This window comes from Episyrphus balteatus, chromosome 3 (genome assembly GCF_945859705.1).
Source record: "Episyrphus balteatus chromosome 3, idEpiBalt1.1, whole genome shotgun sequence".
Taxonomy (NCBI): domain Eukaryota; kingdom Metazoa; phylum Arthropoda; class Insecta; order Diptera; family Syrphidae; genus Episyrphus; species Episyrphus balteatus.
In genome coordinates this window covers 7,928,880-7,952,373 of record NC_079136.1, presented here as the reverse complement: position 1 = coordinate 7,952,373, position 23,494 = coordinate 7,928,880, and the positions used below count along the sequence as shown (strand labels likewise).

The 23,494-nt window shown below is 32.4% G+C and overlaps 1 protein-coding gene across 4 annotated transcripts; it reads left to right on the top strand.

The window, feature by feature from the left end:
• The first annotated feature begins 2,739 nt into the window (after positions 1-2,739).
• LOC129913875 (F-box only protein 11) lies at positions 2,740-18,329 on the top strand. Of its 4 annotated transcripts, none has more exons than XM_055992835.1 (9): positions 2,741-3,468; positions 3,531-3,809; positions 9,693-10,037; positions 10,112-10,162; positions 10,238-11,712; positions 11,778-11,958; positions 13,857-14,197; positions 14,258-14,991; positions 17,399-18,329. In XM_055992835.1, the coding sequence occupies exons 2-9, from the start codon at positions 3,731-3,733 to the stop codon at positions 17,526-17,528; spliced, it is 3,336 nt and encodes a 1,111-aa protein (XP_055848810.1). In that variant the 5' UTR covers positions 2,741-3,468; positions 3,531-3,730; the 3' UTR covers positions 17,529-18,329. The 4 variants fall into 4 exon arrangements, with proteins under 4 accessions (XP_055848811.1, XP_055848810.1, XP_055848809.1 ...); XM_055992834.1 differs by having other exon boundaries at positions 3,528-3,809; XM_055992836.1 differs by having other exon boundaries at positions 2,740-3,809; positions 10,241-11,712.
• The last annotated feature ends 5,165 nt before the right edge of the window (positions 18,330-23,494 follow it).

Here is a 23,494-nt window from a genome sequence, read left to right as displayed (position 1 = left end):
CCGAATATGTATGCGGTAGCGATACGGTAATTTTAGGACGTTTCAGTTTTTAATTTTTCTCATAATATTCCTGTTCCATCCCTATTAACAATTTTGCTTCTATAATGCTTTACAGAAGCAACAATTGCATCTGTAAAGCTTTATAGAACCAAAATTGTTTGTCGGTATTGGAGGTGGTACTTTACCCGTGAGTAGAAATTTAGTACAACAACTACGCATTCCTATCTCGAGTAAAAGTTAATTATAGTACTAGATCTACTCATGAGTAAACTACCACCTCCAATGGAACGGGGCTCTATAATTACCCGTATCGCTATCGCATACCTTTTCGATGTGGTCAAGTCTTTGCCCGGGCCGCTGCCGCAAACCTTTCCGGTGAAGTCATTTCTTAAGCCTTGTACACAGCTGAAGCGAAACGAAAAACTTTTAAGTATGGACATATTATACTATTATATATAATACGTCCATGCTTTTAAGTCTTCAAAGTCAACAGCGAACATGTTTGTTAATGAAAAAATACTATCGAGTATTATGGCAAAGTCAAAATAATAAAAATAAAAATCAAAATAAAACCCATCAGAAAATACGTTTTAAAACAAAAACCAAACAAAAATAAATTTCGTTCAAGATTTCGTTGCGCTTTTTTTGTATGGGAAATTTCGCTTCAGTTGCGTACTAAGCTTTAATTGCTCATATATTTCTTTTATAATTTGATACACCCGCTTGGCCTAACGGCCAGTTGTACAAATATTTAATCCGTGATTCAGCAAATTTTATCTTCTGCAATCGTTGTTAAAAGTGCCGTTTAGCACTGGTTGAAAGTCCATTTATTTTAAAATAGCTAAAGTCACTCTTGAACCAAACTTGATCCACAGGTAGTCCGCCGAAATCGGAGAGTTAAATTCCTGAACCAAGGCCGACCCACGTTTGTACAACTGGCACTAGAGTTGTCATATTTTTCGCTTTCGGCCTTTTCATGTATTTTTCTTATAATTTTTACAAAGATATACAAAAATGTATGCTAGCAAAACTAGCTAATTACATTTTGACATTCCAAAGTCAGTTTTCACGTTTGTAAACTAATTCTAAACAATTTATTTACGACTGCGTTTTGTCCATTTTAGTCCGTTCCTATTCGTAATAAAAAACACACCTATTATAAAAAAAACAATAAAAATCAAATTGGATTTTAAGGAACTGTTAACTCACAGTACACATAAAAAGGTAATATCTTCCAAACTGACATTGGTCGCCAAACTGTCAAAACATGACAATTTGGCGACCAACGTCAGCTACCGTAATTCTTAATTGTTAAATTACCGACGAAAAACCACACGCACCATTATTTTTTAACAATTATTGACTATTTTCCCCGAAGAAAATTTGTTATTTTATAATTTATAATTTTTTCAAATGACATTTTATAAGTTAAAACAAAAACAAATTTCCTGTTTACTGCGATTGAAATATAAAAATTAAAGGCCGACCTAACAGATTGGTGCCCATTTTTGACAACGTTCGGAAGATATTACCTTATTATGTGTACTGTGATGTAAACTAGATTTTAAATGAAAAAAAAAAATCATTTATGTCGTTTTCCAAAATTCAAGGAGTGACACTCCTAGCTATATAATCACTCCGAAAGGAGTGATTTCAAATTCCAAAATTGAAAAAGGAGTGAATTTTTGGAGTGAATTCTTCACTCCCAAAATTTTGAAGGAGTGACGGAGTGATTACCAATACTTCTACATTTGACTTCATGGACTACTTGTCAAATTCTTGGGTGCTTGTTTTAATTTTTTTTTTGTGAAGAAAATTATATTTATTTATACAAAAATTCAATAAAGTATCGTAAAAAATCAATAAAGGCTTGGCCACACCGGAGGGTATGCGGTAGAGGTACGGGTAGCGGTAACGATATTTGTATGAAAAAAATTCCACATCTGAACGTTGATATGTCAGTTTGGAATTTTTTTCATACAAGTACCCTCACCGCTACCCGTACCGCTACCGCATACCCTCCAGTGTGGCCAAGCCTTAAGGCTTGGCCACACCGAAGGGTACGCGGTAGCGGTACGGGTAGCGGCAACGATATTTGTATTAAAAAAATTCCACACCCGAACGTTGATGTGTCAGTTTGGAATTTTTTCCATACAAGTACCCGTACCGTTACCCGTACCTCTACCGCGTACCCTCCGGTGTGGCCAAGCCTTTAAAGGCTTGGCCACACCGGAGGGTATGCGGTAGCGGTACGGGTAGAGGTAACGGTACTTGTATGAAAAAAATTCCAAACTGACATATCAACGTTCAGATGTAATTTTTTTCATACAAATATCGTTACCGCTACCCGTACCGCTACCGCATACCCTCCGGTGTGGCCAAGCCTTAAAAGTGAATTTAAAGATTGTGTTATTATTTTATTTATTATTAAGCATTACAAACACATGCAAAGCAAACGTCAAATCACTCCACCTGTCAAATTCGTCGTGAACAAATTCCAAAATTGCACAAAAAAGGAGTGATTCACTCCTATAATTTTGGAAAACGACATTAGTGTAAGCTACCCCTTGCAAAAAAAACCTGCGCAATAACACAAATAAAAAACCAAACACACCTTGTGCGTGTGAATGCACCTTCAGAGAGGAAAATTTTATATGTCAAAAAAAAAAATCCAAAATTCCCTGCATATACTTCTGCTAATGGTCAATTTTTTGGTCTGGGCCCTACACTACACAAACTTTCTTCAAGTTTTTTTTTCAAATCCAAGTGTGTATATTTATTTTCATTTAAAAAAAATGGAAAAATTATGCAATTTATAAATAAACTATTGCATCAATTTAAACTTCAATATAACAACAATATAATTATCTTCAAATAAAACTTAAAATATATTGATTTAAAGTCAAAAAAATGTGTCATTTTTTTTTCTTGGGAAAGTAAAAAAAAAAAACCCACCAAACCAACAAAAAGTTTTTTTATTTTATTTTTTTTCCCATACAACTTGTCTCCGTATACAAGTTAGTAGAGTAGAGAAATACGTCGGTTTTCGATTCGATTCGAGTTTTTCCTTTCGCCTTCGCCGCCGTACTGAAGTCTGAGTGCCTGTGTGTATGAGTGGTTTTTTGTTGTATGTATTTGTTTAATATCCTATACGAACGTGTGGAAAATTGATTCAGATTCGTAAAAAAAAATGCCGTCCACCACACAGCAGCAGTGTGTATATCGGGAAAATTAAATATGGCGTCGCGGGTTGGAACCAGAACCAGTTTTCTGCTGCTCTTTGTTTAGGGGATTTGATGGAAGAAAAAAATAATCATCATAAAAATCCACCAAAATCTTCCCTGAATTAAAACCAGAAACAAACCAGAAAATCAAAATTCAAAAAGGATCTGTGTGTGGATTGTGTGTGGATCCTTTTTTGATCTTTGCCTTTTTTTTTATTAACCATGTCTTGAGACACACACAAAGGTTGGCTAAATTTTGTTTTGCGTGTGATTATTATACAAAAAGCTTTAATTGTAACTTAGCAGAGCAAAATTTTGAAAGAAAAGAAAAGTGGCAAGTGAAGAAAAAAATAATAAATTTATTTTTTGTTAATTTGTTCTGGGCTTCTGGGCAATAAAGTTGTCCAAGTCGTTGTCGTCGTCGTTGGGTTGCTTTTGTACACACTCGAGTCGACGAGTCGACGAGAAACCGACCACAAATCGTTGTTAAAAGAAGAGATTTGAAGATGCCGATGGCTGCGGTGTACGTGAGACGGTCTCGTCGGAAAGGTGCAAACCGAATTGCCTTGCCCTCGAGAGCATCTGGTAAGTTTTGGTTGTTTTTTTTCGGTTTTCAGTTTTTGGTCCATCTTCCCAGAGAGTTTCCATTATGTTGTAGGTAGATAAATAAGTATGTACTACAGACAAATGCATTGAACTGGATCTCTTCTTTTTTGTTAAAGTTCCACACTCTGATTATGTGTGGAAATCGATCCATTTTGGTTATTTGCACTGATTGGTGTTTTAATATTTTCTTTCTTCTTTTATTTTTTGTGAAAATAAACTTCCTATTGAAACAAAAGAAGAAAAAAAAAACTTAAAAACCAGTCAAGTGTTTATTTATTCTCGTTTTCACAAACAAAAAAAAAAAAACACTTCTTCTTTGCAAATTTGCATTTATTTTTTTAGGTATCCAATGAAATTTGCATTAAGTTTCCCTTAAAAGATTCTCTGGCATGATACAAATTATCTAAATGTTAGGTAAATTGTTTTTTAGTTTTTGAATAAATAATAATAAACATGATGATGATGCCCCATTTGAGTGCACTGAACCGCACAGGTAAAAATGCGTTTAGGCAGGGCAAAGATATAGTTGGAGTTTCAAACAAAAAAAAAGTCTTGGTCGGAGGAGCATAATATACGATACCTCTATTTGAATGGTACAATTGCTGATGAAACTGTGTGGAATGTTATACGTTTGCGTGCGCAGTATTCTTCAAACATACTAACTACTTACCAATAAGTTTTTTTTTTTTTTTGTAAAATGATATTTTAATGTTGCGATTGCAAAGCGACGACGACTGAAATTGGTTTTATAGTTCGAAAATATATATTTAATTGAGTTTTTGGAAAATGATTATTGAAAGGTTTCCCTTAAATATTTTTATTTGTTGGCAAACAAATAAATAAACAAACAAACAACAAAAGAATATAAACGTAGTATGTGGGTTGATAGGTATCCAAGTAGATAATAATGAGTCATTTTGTGTTAAATCATTTTTTATTAGGTTTTTTATTTTTATTTTTTGATAAGTTTGTGGGATTTTGTTTTTTCCAAAAATCTTTGCCAATTTTCAATTTTATAAGGATTTCAAGATTTATTATTTTATTGATGTGGGAAAAACACAAATTCTTTTACCTCCAATAATAAATTATTATATCCATTATGTGAATTATTTAGCCCAAACGCCTTAATGTTATGCAAAGAACCGGGAGGAGTTGACAAAACCTATTTTGCAAAAACCAGAAATATACTAGGTACCTACCTAGTAAATATTAAAATTAATGCACTAAAATTACAAAAGCATTGGGAACATGGGTCAATTGAATCGTTTATTTTCAAAACATGATAAGTCAATTTTGAATTTTTTTTTGTTAAACCCACAAAAAGGATGATTTTATTTATTCTTATGAATTAACATCTTATTTAATAGATACTTTGATATATAAGGATAATATTTGCATTTAAAGTAAAAATCAAAGTTGATAAATACAAAGAATATGTCGTCTAAAACTTTTTATGATTAAATGGACTTACCTACGTATAATGTTTTGAAAATAAACGATTCAATTAAGCAGTGTAAGCACTCTAGTTTGTCCTTTATTTAGGTCGACTAACTCAGAGATTGGTCCTATAACATCTCCTATGGAACTTGGTAGTCAACAAACTGCAACTCGATCTAGAGGGTAATGGTTTTAAAGCGGAACATGATCTTTTCATGAGGAAATACAAGATTCCGGACTTTAAAACCCCCTACAATCAAAGATATTACACTTACTCTATCTAACCCTAATATCTAAGACTCATTATGATAAACAAAAATCTGATCTGGGAGCTTAATAGGTGTTGACGAAAGAATAAAAAAAAAACACTCTTTTCATGCAAAAAACCCATTGGTGGCAAATGGAGTTTTTTTCTTGACAATGCTCAATGGCTGTGCACCTCGGTGCTAAAACCGATATTTACATACCGTATAGTGGACAGCAGTGGACTTATCAAAGTCGAAAAGTCAGCTAGTATGTGTATAGGCGTCGGGCTAAGGTCAACTCCTTCGGACACCTTCGACATTCTACTAAATCTCACAACCCTAGGCATCTACAACAAACAACTAGCACCAAACTCAACTACTCGCTCCAAGGAAACATTGCAGTGGAGCAGTAATCATATTGGTTACAATAACATCCTAAAAAACTTCAGATTCATTCCGGATCGTTAAGATTACACCACACCCCAATTATTGTTTGATAATAATTTGAGGCTTCTATTCTCTCCAGAACTGTATGGGTTTAAAAAACCATTCTGAAGCAAATTGAAAAAAATCTTTCAACCAACAACCTTTTAACAAACTGTCAGTCTGGGTTCCGACCAAACCGCAGCTGCAAATCAGCTCTACTCTTTGTAACTGATGAAATAAGAACTGCAATGGATAGCGATCACATTACATTTCTAACGCTCTTAGACTTCTCAAAAGCTTTTGACACTGTCAACCATTCATTTTTGTGTAAGAAACTGGGTAATTACTTTGGGTTTTCCCTAGAGTCCTGTAACTTAATTAATTCATACCTAAGCGGAAGGCAGCAATGCGATGATAAACGGATACTCTTCTTCCTTCCTTGATGTTTTAACTGGAGTTCCCCAGGGGTCGATCCTTGGACCAATCCTTTTCTCACTTTATATAAATGAGTTACCACTTGTTGTTAGAAACTGTCTGATTCATCTATACGCTGATGATGTGCAGCTTTTGATAAGTCGTCGTTTTGAAGAGAAAAGTGATGCCATTGCACTAATGAATGAGGATCTTCACTCTATTTCACGTTGGTCTAAGAACAACCACCTTTGTCTTAATCCTGTCAAATCGAAAGCCCTTCCGCAAAATGTTTGATCTATCTATTTTAAACCCATTGAAGCTTGAAGATGAAGCTATTGAATATGTCAGCAACGCTAGAAATCTCGGAACAGTTTTCAATCGCTTGCTCACATGGAACAATCATATTAACAGTGCAATTGGTAAAGTATATGGTAGTCTTCGTGCTCTCCAAGTTACTAGAAGCTTCGTTCCCACAAAAACCGAATTACTTCTTGCTAAAACTCTCTTGTTGCCAATTATCTTATATGGATGCGAAATTTTTTGCAACCTGGATTCATCCTACTTGTATTTTCAATTTTTTTACATTCAATTTCTGTTTAAAAAAATAAAATTTAAATGTCTATAATGAACACAAACAAACATTTCAAAACGATGTTGTCAGTTGGTGAAAAGGTAAGCAAACATTTTTTGTGTTGAAAAAAAGCTTTTTTTGCTGAAATTAGCATTGGAGAAAATAATTGTTTATCTTTTCTCCAGTGCAGATGGGAAAGCAGCGAAAGCCCCACACGGTTTGTTTCAACCTAGGTGAATTTTTGGGAAAAAGCTCTTTAATCGTTTATTTGTGAAAAATGATTTATGTCGAATTCCAAACAACAACAAATTCGATCTGCAATCGACTTATTGTCGCTACTTTTTCTGAAATGAATTCCAATGAAAAAAAATTCGCTACTTTTTCCCGAAAAATCGATGCTTTTTAAATCTCTTTTTTGAGACGGATTTATAAATATAGAGTTAGTACCTAATCATTTGCAAATGGAGGTAAACGAAATCCAGTGTGACTCCGTTTTAAGATCTAAAATCGATGAACTTGGGATGCCTGAATTTTTATCAACTTCCAAAAAGGAGGAGGTATTCAATTCGCCTGTATTTTTTTTTTTTATGTTTGTTACCTCTTAACTTTGGACTGAGTTAACCAATTTTGATAATTCTTGTATTGCACTTTTCAATGCGAGCAGCTGTTTTCACTAATGAATGGAATTAAGTCACCTGTTAGATCCAGAATTACAGATCTACACCTGGGGTGTTTTAAAAGTAATAACTTCTAATAAATTTTCCCCACAAGTAGAGAAGATGGTAGCAGAAAAGAAATGCCAAGTGTCAGGCAGAAAACTTTAATATTACTACATATTGTTCTTGTACTTTTATAAAAATAAATCTGTTTCATAAAAATTCTAATTGTTTCTTTTTTTTGCGGCCTATAGAAATTTATATCCTGTTATTTTGGCCCGCGAAAGCCATTGAGTTTGACATGTCTGATCTACATAGTAAGCTAAATTTCCCTCATTCTAAAAGGTCCTTTACTTTTATTATACCACGATACAATTACCTTATTACTGAGCGCCAATTCTTTGTTCATGTTATTCGTCTTTGGAACTCCCTGCCTATATTGCTATGAGAAGTGTTAGAAGCACAAGAAGATTTAAATGTTTACTTTTTAACTATTTGGCAAATTATTGATAAATTTTATCGATTTTTTATTTTTTTATGTTTGTAATATTTTCTTTCTTATTTTTCTTATTGTAAATCTTTTTTTTTTTCTCTCTCTCTTCTTCTTCCTAAAAATATGTTTGTAAATAAGCCTGCTATAGTATTATTATTATTTATATATACACTTTAAATAATTCAAACTTCCTTAATATATAATTTAAAGGCTTTCAATACTTTATAAGACTTATGTCCTACATTGTAAGCAATTTTGAAATAAATAAATATGAAATATTTTAATATGTTTTCTTCTAACTTATCGCTTTCATAGCATTTCACAGATAGTGGTTCTACACTTCTTGACTTAATCCTACTAAATCAGCCCAACAAAACAAATTATTGTGGTTACCATCATGTGCCTGGTTTCTCTAAACATGATCTAATTATTATATTTTGAGACATAAAACTAATCCAATCCAGGTACTAATTTTGATACAATTTCAATTTTATGGATATGCAGGCATTATTAAAAGCAGTGACATGCACCCTGTTGTCTAATTTGTTTTATTTTTTCTATTGATGAACAGGTAAACCATCTCTTCGATATTTTTATCCCAGTTAAAATTATATCAATTCGTATTCATATTATAATTTTAAAACTAAAAAAAAAGTTTTTGATAAAAACTTGACTTAAAAACGTTGGAAACGGTTTAGGTTGGCAATAAAAAAAAGGTTTTAACCTTCAAAATTTTAAAATCTATTCTCTGAATAAACTATGAAAAAAAAAACATAAAAAACTAATGCACGTCTAAATATTGAAAAGCAATACTGAAGAGTCGGATGGAAACGAATTAAATGCATAGTTTGTTAGCGCTTGCTCTAACTAATTTCCCGAATAAAATCCTGATCCTTCCTCCATAATAAAAATGTGTTTTCAGGGTTTTCCAAATGGCCGAGATTGTATAGACCCGAAGTTTCTAAAACTAATATACCGTTCTCACAAGCTTCACCTGATACCCCAAAATATGGAAAGTATATAAAATAATACCTGTTCTCTAAAATTTTTGTACTCCTGTTCAAGCGGGACTCAGACCAAAACATAGCTGTTCAACGGCTCTTCTTCAAGTTGTTGATGATCTGCGCTTACAAATTGATATGAAGCGGGCTTCTACTCTTGTACAAGCTACATTTCTCCAAAGCTTTCGATTCTGTGCCCCAAATTACTTTTTACGAAAATAACCTTTGCTTTGAAAGATCAGATATTATACTAATCAAACAATATCTATGGGAGGAACTCTGGCAGTATCCGTGAAATCTCAACTATCCTAATTTCTCCCAATTGTAGCAGGAGTTTCACAAGGGACAATATTGGGTCCACTGTTTTTTCATTTTCCTTAACGACCTACCGTCTACTTTTGAATATTGTAAAATTGTAATGTAAGCTGAGATATTCAAATTTATCTCAGCTATTCTATTAGTATGGTTGAAGAAGCTACAGTTCATTTGCATATGGATCTGATGAGAGTCCATCGACGGGCTGAGAAAAATGGACTTCCTTCTCTGGGTTTTACTCTAAAAAATCAACCGAAATTTCTAATTTAATCTTATTAAATATTGTTTTTTTTTGTATACACAGATAATGTTCTGGAGCCTTTACTTCAAAATTTGCCAACAGTTGGAGCTGCTCCATCTGGAACTGGTGGCCCAAGTGTTGCTGCAGCCACTGGTGGTTCGAGTTCATCGTCTAGTTCGTCGGTAAATTCCTCAAATGCATTCAACACAAATGGTAATACAAATGGGCCATCGACATCATCGTCATCTTCCTCCTCAAATTCTTCGTCATCATCATCGTCATCATCATCAACATCATCTACCACCACTGCAACATCCACATCTTCCACATCGTCGTCTGCGACGTCTACAAGTGCTGGTAGCGGCCCAGCTGCAACTAGCACTAGTTCTTCAGCACCCAATTGCATAAGTAATTTATATTAAAAGACAATATTCCAAGAAGTGAATTATGACTAAATAAAAAATATTTCCTTCTACTTCCAGATAGCACAAATTCCATGACTAATACAAGTAGTAGCACAGCTGTTAATTCAAGTAAGTTTTTTTCTAAATAAAATTGATTATAGTTCTCAAATAGTACCTAATGTTTGTTTTCTTTTAACTTTAAAGCAGCGTCATCAAGCTTTGTCTTGCCCTCAACGTCAGCCAATGTAACTGCAGTTGCAGCTCCAGCTGCTGCAACCGTAAGCAGTTGCTCTTCAATAGGATGTTGCCATCAGTCACCATACGATCTGCGTCGTAAATTACCATCTTCTAGCCATGAACAATGGTGTGTTGCCAGTACGAGCAGTGCTGCTGGCAGTGCAACAGCATCATGCTCGGCAGCCACTGTTCCGACGGCAGGTCCTTCGTCAGGTGTTGTGGCATGCGGTGGTAACTTCAGTTCTCATTATCACGCAATCACTCCATCGACATCAACGTCTGCCTCGTTAAACTGTGAAGACAGCTGTTATATGCTTCCAGCGCGAAAACGATCCAAGAGGATGTACACGGCTACAAGTACAGAAACTAGTGGTCCATCGGCTGCCCACTATTTGCAATACGAAATGCCTGACGAGGTTCTTCTTACAATATTTTCCTACTTACTAGAACAGGACCTTTGTCGGTTGTCGTTAGTTTGCAAGCGTTTCAATACAATCGCCAATGACACAGAATTGTGGAAGCGCCTCTATCAATCTGTATATGAGTACGATCTGCCACTCTTCAATCCGGAAATATGCAAATATGTCTTTGTGAAAGCAGAAGACTCAGACTATGCTAATCCATGGAAAGAGAGCTTTCGGCAGCTTTATCGCGGCATTCATGTGCGTCCTGGTTATCAGGATAAAAAGTTTAAAGGCCGCCATATAATTCATTTTAATACAATTCAAGCAGCTCTCGATTATCCAGATGATAAAATACCACATCCTCCTTCGAATAATCCAGCTTTAAATGCCGCTGCCAACATTGGCATGCCGAATAGTATTTCTGGTCTGAGCTCACAACAAAACGCTGCCAACTTGTATGGAGCAGACGACAATACCAGTCCAGAAAATGTGGGCACTTTAATATTTCTGCATGGTGGCCATTATAAGGGTGAATATTTGTTCATTGATTCGGATATAGCTTTGATTGGGGCGGCGCCGGGTAATGTGGCAGAATCGGTAATTTTAGAACGAGAGGCAGGTTCCACAGTGATGTTTGTCGAGGGCGCAAAGTATGCCTATGTGGGATACATCACTCTGAAGTTTTCGCCCGATGTTACATCAACTGTTTCGCATCACAAGCACTATTGTCTGGACATTGGTGAAAATTGTAGTCCTACAGTAGACAATTGCATTGTTCGTAGTTCATCGGTAGTTGGGGCTGCAGTTTGTGTTGGTGGATTGAATGCAAATCCAGCGATTAGGAACTGTGACATTAGCGATTGTGAGAATGTGGGACTGTATGTGACTGATTATGCCCAGGGCACGTACGAGCACAATGAAATAAGTCGCAATGCACTAGCCGGAATATGGGTTAAAAATTTTGCTAGTCCCATTATGAGGGAAAATCACATTCATCATGGGCGTGATGTTGGAATATTTACATTCGAAAACGGAATGGTAGTATTTTTGTTTTATTGTTTTTTGAGAAATTGAAACTTAAAAATATTCTTGCCTCTTTGTAGGGATACTTTGAGAAAAATGACATTCATAATAATAGAATAGCTGGATTTGAGGTAAAAGCTGGTGCTAATCCTACTGTGGTCAAGTGTGAAATTCATCATGGGCAGACTGGTGGCATTTATGTTCATGAAAATGGACTTGGACAATTTATCGAGAATCGTATACATTCCAATAATTTTGCTGGTAAGTAAAATATTCTAATACAACTTTTATATAAAATTAAAATATTAAGTTAAGTAAAACACAAGGGTCCAAACCAATACAATAACTAAAAGATAAATTATAGCCGCGTTGGTAAGCCGACTGTTAAAACAAAAAATCTTTACACATACGTTGGGGTTATATGCTCATCCAAGAAATCAAAAGTACGGAGGTTCGTGATGTAAGCTTATTTATATGGTTTGTAATCTATCAACAAGTTTCTTTGCTGATTGAAGTAAATACTTGTACAAGGTCGAAGAAGAGTCCGGTGCAAAATATAAATATTTTTCTCTCTGTTCGACTTCTTATCAGAGGACTAGATTTGCTAATTTATATACTTAGCGAGCGTTTGGCGAAGAATTTAGTTTTAGTTTGGAGTATCAATATAATGCTGGATGACCACCTGGTTTTTCCTTTAATTTATCAACTTATTTGTTGTAGAAATACTTGGGGTTCATGTGCAGAATCTATGTATGTGAACCCCAACTTTTGGGACAGCTATCAATTTTAATATTGATGGACTTCCAGTTATTCAGTTGCACAAAAAAGTACCTGAAAAAAGAAATTACTTGGTACTAGATCTTTTTCTGTCTCGTTCCTCATCAGTGTTGAATTCGAAAACTTATCGCACTGGTTCGCCGACGTATCTTTCGAATAAATTGCATGAAATCTTTCCGTTCACACAATATGCAGAGGCATGCATCTCTGTGTGTAACATACATAACTTGGACTAAATGGATCTCTTGTCAAACTTTTCACCATGAATATTTCTTGTACGCTGTTGTTGTCATAAAACAAATTTTTTCTCTGCCAAATTATAATTTAAACGGCTGTAAATAGATCTGAAAATTGACGATCCAGCTTCTTGTCTGCATTTTGAATCAGCCTATACAATATACATATGTACATCATGCTTTTCAAATTTGCTTTACTTCCGATACTCAAGTTAATGGCCGCTAAACGCTATATTGCAGATCAAGATTTTACTATTTAGCGTACCAACTTGTTCCATCCACATTAAGGCCCAACTATAACACACATAAGCGAATGCCAAAAATCTAACGAAAATTTGCTTATGCTTGCAAAATTAGCGCGCATAGCCATAATTGACTTAAGTGAACAGAGCCATCAACCAACAATCAACCACACGAACCACAGAATATTTAGAATATTTTGTTCTCAATCTACACATACACGCTCATTTATTTTGAAATAATTCACATGAACACTGTCTCTGTTTATTTTTCTTATGTATTTGAACATACATGTCAGAATTACTTATGCGCCGAGCGACTGAGATCGCTCTTGCTTATGTTTGCTTAAGTCAACGAAACTGAGAAAAAATTAACGAAACGGAGCTAGACTCGATTATAACTATTAAATAGAGCGTGTTTGCTTATGCGCGCATAAGCTAATGTCGATTATAGTTGGGCCTTTAGTTTTAATGAACAGAAGTGAAAGACCAGTTTCGACCATAGGCAAGTATTTTGGACCATTAGATGGAATTTGAGATATGCGCTTGATATCAAACCAAGTTTCTTGAACACCTTGTATTGTATTGGAATTCGTGAGTTGAACGAACCAATTATGTGTCTGCTGTTGATTTTAGGCACCCACGAGCTTTAGGCTTTTTAGACTTTTAAATATCCTCACATTCTACGCGGAGCATGGACGCTTGTTGACCTTAATTTATTTTAAAGGGCCGTTTACAAATAAAATCAGTAATTTTTCAAGCCATTTACTTGCTTTGTTGAACCAAATGTAACTTTGTTTATATGTATGTTGTTTTTGTCTCAACTTTAATTAAAAGTTAACTTATACATCTTGATCAAGCAAAGCATCAAACTGATTCTATAATTTTTAAATACAAATTTTCACAGGTGTTTGGATAACCTCCAACAGCAATCCCACTATTCGTAAGAACGAAATTTACAATGGTCATCAAGGAGGTGTATACATATTTGGCGAGGGACGTGGACTAATTGAACACAATAATATTTATGGAAATGCATTGGCTGGCATTCAAATACGCACCAATAGTGATCCTATTGTCCGCCATAACAAGATCCATCATGGCCAGCATGGAGGCATTTATGTGCATGAGAAAGGCCAAGGCCTGATTGAAGAAAACGAAGTTTATTCCAATACTTTGGCTGGAGTATGGATCACGACTGGTAGCACGCCAGTTCTTCGCCGAAATCGTATTCACTCTGGCAAACAGGTAAAACTATTTTTCTATTTTTTTAATTGTGGAACAAATTTTAATTTAATATGTTTATAGGTCGGTGTGTATTTTTACGATAATGGCCATGGTAAGCTAGAAGACAACGACATTTTTAATCATTTGTACTCGGGAGTGCAAATACGAACAGGAAGCAATCCAGTGATTAGAGGAAATAAAATATGGGGTGGCCAAAATGGAGGAGTATTGGTCTACAATGGTGGCCTTGGGCTTTTGGAACAAAATGAAATATTCGATAATGCCATGGCAGGTGTTTGGATTAAAACAGATTCAAATCCAACACTGAAAAGAAATAAAATCTACGATGGTCGAGATGGTGGCATTTGCATATTTAACGGTGGCAAGGGCATTTTAGAAGAGAATGATATATTCCGAAATACTCAGGCTGGTGTACTGATCTCAACGCAAAGTCATCCCATCCTCCGGAGGAATCGAATATATGATGGCCAAGCTGCCGGTGTTGAAATCACAAACAATGCCACAGCTACACTTGAGCATAATCAAATATTTAAAAATAAATTTGGTGGTTTGTGTCTGGCAAGTGGAGTGCAGCCCATTGTTAGAGGCAATAATATATTTAACAATGAGGATGAAGTCGAAAAGGCGGTATCGGGAGGACAGTGTTTGTACAAGATAAGCAGTTACACTTCATTTCCCATGCATGATTTCTATAGATGTCAAACGTGCAATACAACCGATCGTAATGCAATTTGCGTGAATTGTATTAAAAATTGTCACGCTGGCCATGATGTGGAATTCATCAGACATGACAGGTAATTTTTTAAAAATTATTTTAGTTAGTGTTTTGTCTTTTATTATTTGATACGTTTTGTCCCATGAGTTAAAAATCAATTTATTGCAATTACTCTGTATAACTATTGCAGGCAATCGTTGAAAGTATCAACGTTGTCGTAAAGATTAATAGGGTCTAAAGGGAAAATAAATTGTCATTTGATTTAAATTTAACCCTTTTGCTTGTTATTTTTATCTTAAAAGAATCTTAACTTTTATTCTATGGTGACTTCCTTCCAATTTTAAAAACCAATGGTACTTGCCATATAAAGCTGATGTTGCTATTGCGATAGCTGCTTTCAATTATTCTGCTCTGCCACTGAACAGTTGCGATTGAATATACGTAGCTGCTCACTGCTCAGTCCTCAGCCTTACATAAATCTAAATTCTAAACCAATCAAATTTTCTGTGTTCTTCTTTTTTTTTCTTATATGCATGAAGCGATCAAGTGTAAAAAAGTTGGATGCTCTTAAAAATTTCACTACTTTTATAAGCAAAACTGCTTCCTCTTCGTTTTAACTTCACTGCTTTTTTGTGAGCATTCTGTTCTTCATATCTATTGATTTGATTTACGATGAAAAAAGTAAAGTGATAATAATACAACAAAAAGTTCTATCTACTTGAATTCCCATTGTTTCAGTGAAGGCATTCAAAGAGTTATTTCTCATTAAAAATATTAAAAATGGTAACTTACTTTTTATTTATTTTTTATACCATATTTTCAATCTTATTTCAAATTAGGAAGAAGTTTAAAGAGTAATCTACGGTCTTAACTGCTATTTAATGAGTGATCAAATAGCAGCTATTAATAGCTGCTTTTTTATATGCTATCACTTTTCCTTAAAAATAGTTTTTTATCACACCCCTATTGCCATATGACCAATATGGAAGAGAACGATTTGTAAAAACAAAATACGGAAACTGCGGCACATAGCGTCCTGTGTCCTGTCCTTCTCTGAAATAAAAATAGCAATGCAAAGACAGCATAGAACCGTTTTCTTCATTTCTGACTATTGTAAACCATTAAACCGATTTCAACGAAAATTTTTGTAAAAAAAAACTTTTTAGTAACTTTAGATTACAAACTAGGAACATTAAAAAAATGTCAATTTTAGATTTTTTTTTAAATATGTATGTATTTTAAGAGATTAATGAGTTTTCTTGAAATTTTCTTCAAAATGACATACCTACCAATTTTTTTTGAAAAATTTTCGATTTTTTTTTAACGGCTGCAAAAAATTAATAAAAAAAAGAAACAATTTCAAAAATTCCTTGTTATAAAAAAGTCAAATTGCATATTTTATTTGTAGGTTGAAATTATATAAAAAGGTGTAATTTGTTCAAAATTTTAAAATCAATTTTTAATACGTTTTTTTACATTAAAATTATTCATTTTTGATTGCTATTAAAAATTTAACATTCTCAGCAACTTTTACTATAAGGGCAGTCGTGCATTTTATTTAACTATGAAGTAGGCCTCAAAGCGATTCTTCCTTGCGCAAAATGTAATTGATATTGTCACTCATCAGGAACATCAAAAATAATGTTCTTTGAGGCAAAAGTACGAATAAATATCATTCAACTTTAATTCAGTATTTGTAAATGTTCTTTGAGACAAAAGTACGAATAAATATCATTCAACTTTTTCAGTAGTTATTTTTTTTCTATAAATTAATGTGTTTTTCTTTTTCACGGACGGAAAATCTATTCCATGAACAGCTGATTCATAACATCAAAAAATGAAACGAATCGTTCCACGGATTTGTGTTTCAATTTCACACAGTTTCACTGATACTGTCAGATAAAATTTATCGGCTGGATTTCAACCAAAAAAACTGAAATTTTCAATGACAGACATTTTCAATGATTGCTATAAATGACCTGTCAAAAAAATTCCAATGATTGGTTTCAATGATGAAAACCAATGATAGCTATAACTGGCCCCTAAGACTACCAATGACAACTGAATAATTACTGGTGTATCTATTCTGTTGAACAAAAAAAATTTCCCTAAAATAAATAAAATACTTTATAAGAAATGTTTGGTCCTTTTTCAAAAAATCTTAATTATTACATCTTAGACCAACCAGAAATAATTACAATTACAAAACTACGCACAACGTTTGGAGTAAAATGATTAATGAATATTTGAAAAGTTGTTAAATATGTATCTAAAGATATTTTTTATCATCTGACAAAATAAAATCTCTTCAATTTTCTACTCTAATATATTAATGAAAAGCGTTAATTTTAACAAAATACAAGTTAAATTTTTAAAGATTGAAAAAAAAATATTAGGTACTGCAAAATTTTGAAAAAATCCCATAAACCTTTCTTCTTTTTCTTTAAATCACGCATTTTAATAATAAAAAAATTCTATTTTTTTAGATTCTTTTGTGACTGCGGTGCTGGCACCTTAACAAATCAATGTCAGTTACAAGGTGAACCCACTCAAGATACTGACACCCTTTATGATTCAGCAGCTCCAATGGAATCTCATACTTTAATGGTCAACTAGGATATTAACTAAAAAAACAAGTAAAAAACAAAAAAAAAATTTAAAAAAATCACAAATAAGAACAAAAAATATAGAAAAAAAACTATGAGTTAAATGCAAAAATCAAATTATTAAAGTAATACATACCTTACAAAATAAAAAAAAACTTAAGTCCACAAAACAAAAAATATTACTTCAACTAAAAAAAACCTACACTACATTTAACAAAACTAGTTTAACCAATTAGATTACGGCTTACTCATATAGCTATATTATATTAACACACACACAAAACACAACAACAAAAAAAGAAGAATTATTCATGTTTAAAACAAATTCACTGAAGTAAAACTAAAACACCCCCCAGAAATATAAATTGTCGAAAAAAAAAGTAATAAATAAAAAACTTTTAACAAAAAAAAAAAAAAAAAAAAAAATGCCTCTAAAACGAAAATAAAAATTCAACGTAATCAAACAGAAAGCAATTGTATTTGTGTATACGTAGATGATTATAAAAAAAAACATTCTTCTTTAAACAGAAAATAGGTAAAATTGAAATTATTATACAATTTCAAAAAAAAAACTAACCCAATTCATGTTACCACTATTGTATTGAAAAAAAAAAAGAAAAAAAAATCTTTATCTTAAAAAGTACGAAACGGGAATAAAATATATAAAAAATTAAATTAAATTAAAAAAGAAAATTAATTAAAAAAAAATTAAATTAAAAAAAAAAATATATTCTAAGCTAGAAATACATCATCCCAGTTGCAATAATTTTTTGATAGATTTGTTTTTGTTTTTTTATTTTTTTTATATAAATATATAATTATGTATTGTAAAAAAATAAAAGGAAAAAAAAAGAATAGAAAGATTACCGAGAAATTAAAATTAAATAAAAAAAAAACAAACGATTTAATACAAAAAAGTGTTTTAGATGTAAGTCCCTCGTGTGTCATGTTTAGTATTAAAAATTATTAAAAAAGTTTTTTTTTTTCATATAAATAAAAATAATTTAAAATATTTATGTACCTTATAAAGAGATTTTTGATATTATACTTTGTGCTTTATAAACAAAAAACAAAAAAAAACTCGTCGTATTATAATTCAATACAATCAATCATCAATATAATTAATAATTTTGTGTTGTATTTTTACTCTACACACACACACATAATTAAAATAAAATATTAATTTAGTTATTTTTTTGTTGTTTTTTTAGTAATAAAACTTAAAGTGTTGAATTAAATTATTTTTTCTTTTAAAATTCAACATTCAATAATTTCACGTTTTTTGAATACTTATATATAAATTTAAAAACGTATGTATTTGTGTTATAACAAAAACAAAGCAATTGTTGTTGTATGTAAATTTACAGCTTGCCTATAGCATGCTTATTCGAAATAAATGAAATAAATTAGACAAAAAAAAAATAAAATGATTATAATAAATGTCACTCTCGTATTGATGAACAAATAAATAAAAAATAAGAATTTAAACCACACAAAAAATATAACTACTAGTGTTTTAAGCATCTACACATAAAATTCACTCTCACACACACATACACATACTTCAATACGCAACAACCCAGTGATTAAAAATTAGATAAAATAAAAACAAACAAGGAAATACAAAACAAAAAAGCCGTGAAAATAAAAAATGACTCATCACATGTATTTAGTATTTTATTTGAAATGCAGCTTTTTTTTAAGTAAAATAAAACATTAACAAAAAAAATAAAATTGAAATGAAATGAAAAAGAAAAACATGGTATTTAAATATATAATTTTCTTTATTTTTTAAGTTATGTACTATACAATAATTATAGAATTAACTTTACTTACTTTTTAAACAAAACAAAAAAATAATGTATATAATATTTAGCACTGATAAATTATTTAGAGAATAAAATTAAAAAACAAGCATTAATTAAACATAAAACAAAACAAAAAAATATATATGTATGTAAATTACAATTTATGAAAACAGAAATTAATAAACAAAAAAAAAAAAACAAAATAAACTGGCATATATATAAAAATTATTTAGCATTTAAGATACCACGAAATATTGATAACCACAACAACAAGATTTAATTTATACATACTATTTAGTGAATGTAGGATGTTAACTATATATAAACATAAACAGGAAACAAAACAAAAAAAACATTTACATAAAAACAAAAAAATAAAATCATAAATGAATCGCTAAACACATTTAATTAAGAGACGAAGAATAATAAATTCAGATTCAGATGTTCATAATAAATTGGAAAAATGAATGGAATTTACCTGAATAATCAATATTATTAACAATTATTTTTGTGTGTTTTTGTTTTTCTTTTTTGTAGAATTTTCATGTACGGTAAGTTTTGATACATACACCCCAGCATTGGCGTAGCTAGAGATTTTGGACCATATTCTAAAAGATGAGCAAGAGCTCAGAGTCCGAGCTGACGAGCTCGAACGAGCAGAGCCGAACTCGGACTTAGGTTCATAAGCAAAAAAACAAATTCAAATGGGGGTAAATAAAAATTTCCCTGTGGCCTGATTATGGAATATGCGTACCTAGCGAGGTATCCGTGCGGAAAATTCTCCGAATGTATATGAAAAATACTAGGTCCGACGATGTCGATTGTTTTAGGGGGCGAATGCAAAATTTTAGCCCCTATTACGGTTGTCAAATATCAATTGATAGATAAACGATAAACTTATCAATTTATAGACATTTTGGCTGTCACAGACATCACAAAATAAATTTAATGAATCCAGCTGTCATATGGCTGGAATATTAGAAATATTCGCTTCGAATTCCATAATAGGAGACGAGTCGAAAGGAGATATCGAATCTTAAACGATCGAAGTCGTATTCCATAATCCGGCCACTGGGAATGTTTCCCATGTTTTAAATTTGGGAACGAAAATAATCTTAAAAAGTTTCCTTCGGAATCTATTAGTATCGTCAGTCAATTTTTCAGGAGAATTTAGACATCGGGTCCTATTGTGAATCTCCAGGGGAATTTTGTTTCCCTCGGAATATTTTTTTCCCTCGGAATTTTTTGTGCGATCCTGAATCTCCCTCGGAATTTATTTCCAGGGAACAAAAAATCGTATGATCTTCAGTCAGATGACTGTTTGTGTACAAACCTGAGGCAAATAAAATCTTGTTAAACAAAGCTCTCAACTGTTACAAAAAAAAATTATAAAATAGCTATTATGAAAAGCTGTTTCAACACCTTTCAAAATCACGAATCTCAGAAAATGTTCAAATTTCTTCATGAGAGTGCCTCTCAGAGTATGTAAACAGAATTAGGACAAATGTTTAATCCGTGGATCAGCAACTTTTATCTTCTGAAATCGGAAGCATAGTTGAGTTTTAGCACTGGTTCAAGGTCCATATATGTAAAAATAGCCACATTCATGCTTGAAACGAAGTTGACCCGTAGCTAATCCGCCGAAATCGGCGGGTTAAATTCCTGAACCGAAGCTGACCCACGTTTGTACAACTGGCCCTTAAAGAAGTACACTCTCAGAGTTGCATATGGAAAACGATATATCATTTATCATTTTTGAATAACCGAAAATACTCATTAACATCCCTGGTTTTTGATTGACAGCTATCAATATTCTCCCAACTGATTTTAGCGCCTCGCTATCACCGGCGGATCCAGGGGGGGGGGGGCACGGGGGCACGTGCCCCCCCCAGAACTGGTTCATACTTAAAGCAAATCAAATTATAAGAGTTGTTAAAATATATGAATAATAACAGAAAGAACTTAAGTGAAACTCTTGTCTATTTCTGGCTGAAAATGCGAATTTTATTGTTTGTTGATCCACCTCACAAATAAATAAACTACTATTTGTTGGGTAAACACGAATTTTTTTTCGATTTAAAAAAAAGTGAATTTTCTAAGTGTTTTTTTTTAACTTCAAAGTGATTTTGGTGAAAAATTTTGATATGGACATTTACAATTAAGGTATGAATTGTATTCTAAAAAAAATTTAATTGTATATGCAACTCTATTTTTCCATACGAAGGGGTTGAAATACACACTTAAAAAATTTGCACTTTTTTCGTTATTTTTTTCTTACGTTAGTGTTTTTAAAATAGCGCAACCCGCCACAAATTTCAAAAGAATCGGTGCAGTAGTTTTGAAGTTATAAAGGGCACCGGCTTAAAAACATTAGTTGTGGGGAGAACGATTTAAAGTTTTGAACCCGGGACTAAAACGTTCGTAAGCGAAGTATTACAATACTCATAACTTGGTCAATTTGGCTCCAATAGACCTACAATTTGAACACAATATTCTTGAGATATAAAAAAATGTATTGCAAATAAAAACAACAAAACTTTTCCCAGAAAAAAAGTACCTACCTATGTTTCAGTTTTTTTTTTAATCTTAGGAACTTTAATATTTTTTATTAGAATGAAGTCTCTAGTATTTGACTAAAAACTACGAGGTCATTAAAAAATGGTATAAATATGTCCATAATATTGCAAAATTTTATACAAAATCAATTAAAAAACGAAAACATTTTTTTTCTACATTTCATCTTTAAAACTTAATTTCTCAAAAACTATTTAGGCCCATTTGTTCATACGGGTCATAAATTTGAATCCTAACTACATAGGTCCAACATAGTTCTTAACATTGACTTAATATATATGGACTGCTAGAAGCATATTCAGGTTGGTTCCACTTGTTTCTTCGCGATACTAGCGCCCTAAAAAAAAGCGGAGAATAAGTGCAACATTTTTGACGAAGTGCGAAAGGAACAAATATAGAAAAACAGAGAAAGCACTGCCTTTTAACGACAGATGTCATTAACTAAAAGTTTCCTCTTTTCGCCGTCTAAGGTTATACCGCTAGTAGAGCTAGAAAGATGTGGAATCATTTTTTTTTCAATTTTTGTATGGAAAAGTCAAACGACTAGCAGTCCATATATAGTAGGTCAATGGTTCTTAAGTTCTTCTTATTTTATTCTACGTTGCTAAAAAATATTTATATGGAACTCAGCAATGATTTTCTTTCATGATATAAATCGCTGAGAACTTCAAATCCAAATGTCAAATCGATAGAAAAGTCAAAAAATTCGAATTGTTTTTGAGAAAATTAAGCAGTTAGAATGCAACAAATTTGTTGTTAAGAAAAGTGTGTGTCTTTTTATTACAGAAAAAAAAGATTCAACAGTGAAAGTGACCAAAAATATATGTTAAATTTAATTTTGAAAAATATTCATTTGAAAGAATTTAATTTTTCAAAAGTGTTTCAAAAATTTGTGTTGAAAGTTTTTCCATCTGTAGATGGTAAATGCTAATGAAAGTGAAAAAATTTCTACATTGACTACATACATCCATTTCTTAAGCCGCATTCTTTTCTTTTTTATTTAATAAAAATACTTAAGTAGAACGCTAACTGCTTATGTTCTTAAATTTCTTCCCGCTAAGTTATGTTAGTTTTAAATTCGAGCAAACCGTTATGTGAAACTTAGCTCTTTAGGTTTTACTTAACTATTTAAGTTTCGTTTCAGCAAATGGGCCTTAATGAAACAACTTGACTCAAAAAATAAAATAAATAACGAACTTTAAAAAAAGTTATAGTACAGGGTTATACGTGCATTTTATGATTTTTAATATTTTTTTTCTCCCGGCTAATCGGGAGGTAAGTGGGTAAGCACTTAAGTGGCTTTTACTGTACCAAGAAAATGAAAATTTTTCCTTCCGAATATTTTTTTTGTAATTTGGTACCTATTTGATGTGGAAAATGTGCCCAAATATGTTTGGCCAGGTTTTAGACTCAAATTCCGCACTGTGCGTCGTTAAAATTCGCTGCTTGTCAGTCAGTCGTATGATACTTCACTTTATTTCTAACTGTTATTGCTGATTTTTTTGCCAATCCGTCCCTTGTGCCCCCCCCCCAGAAAAAAATCCTGGATCCGCCCTTGCTCGCTATCAACCTCCTGCTAATGTACGATTTAATT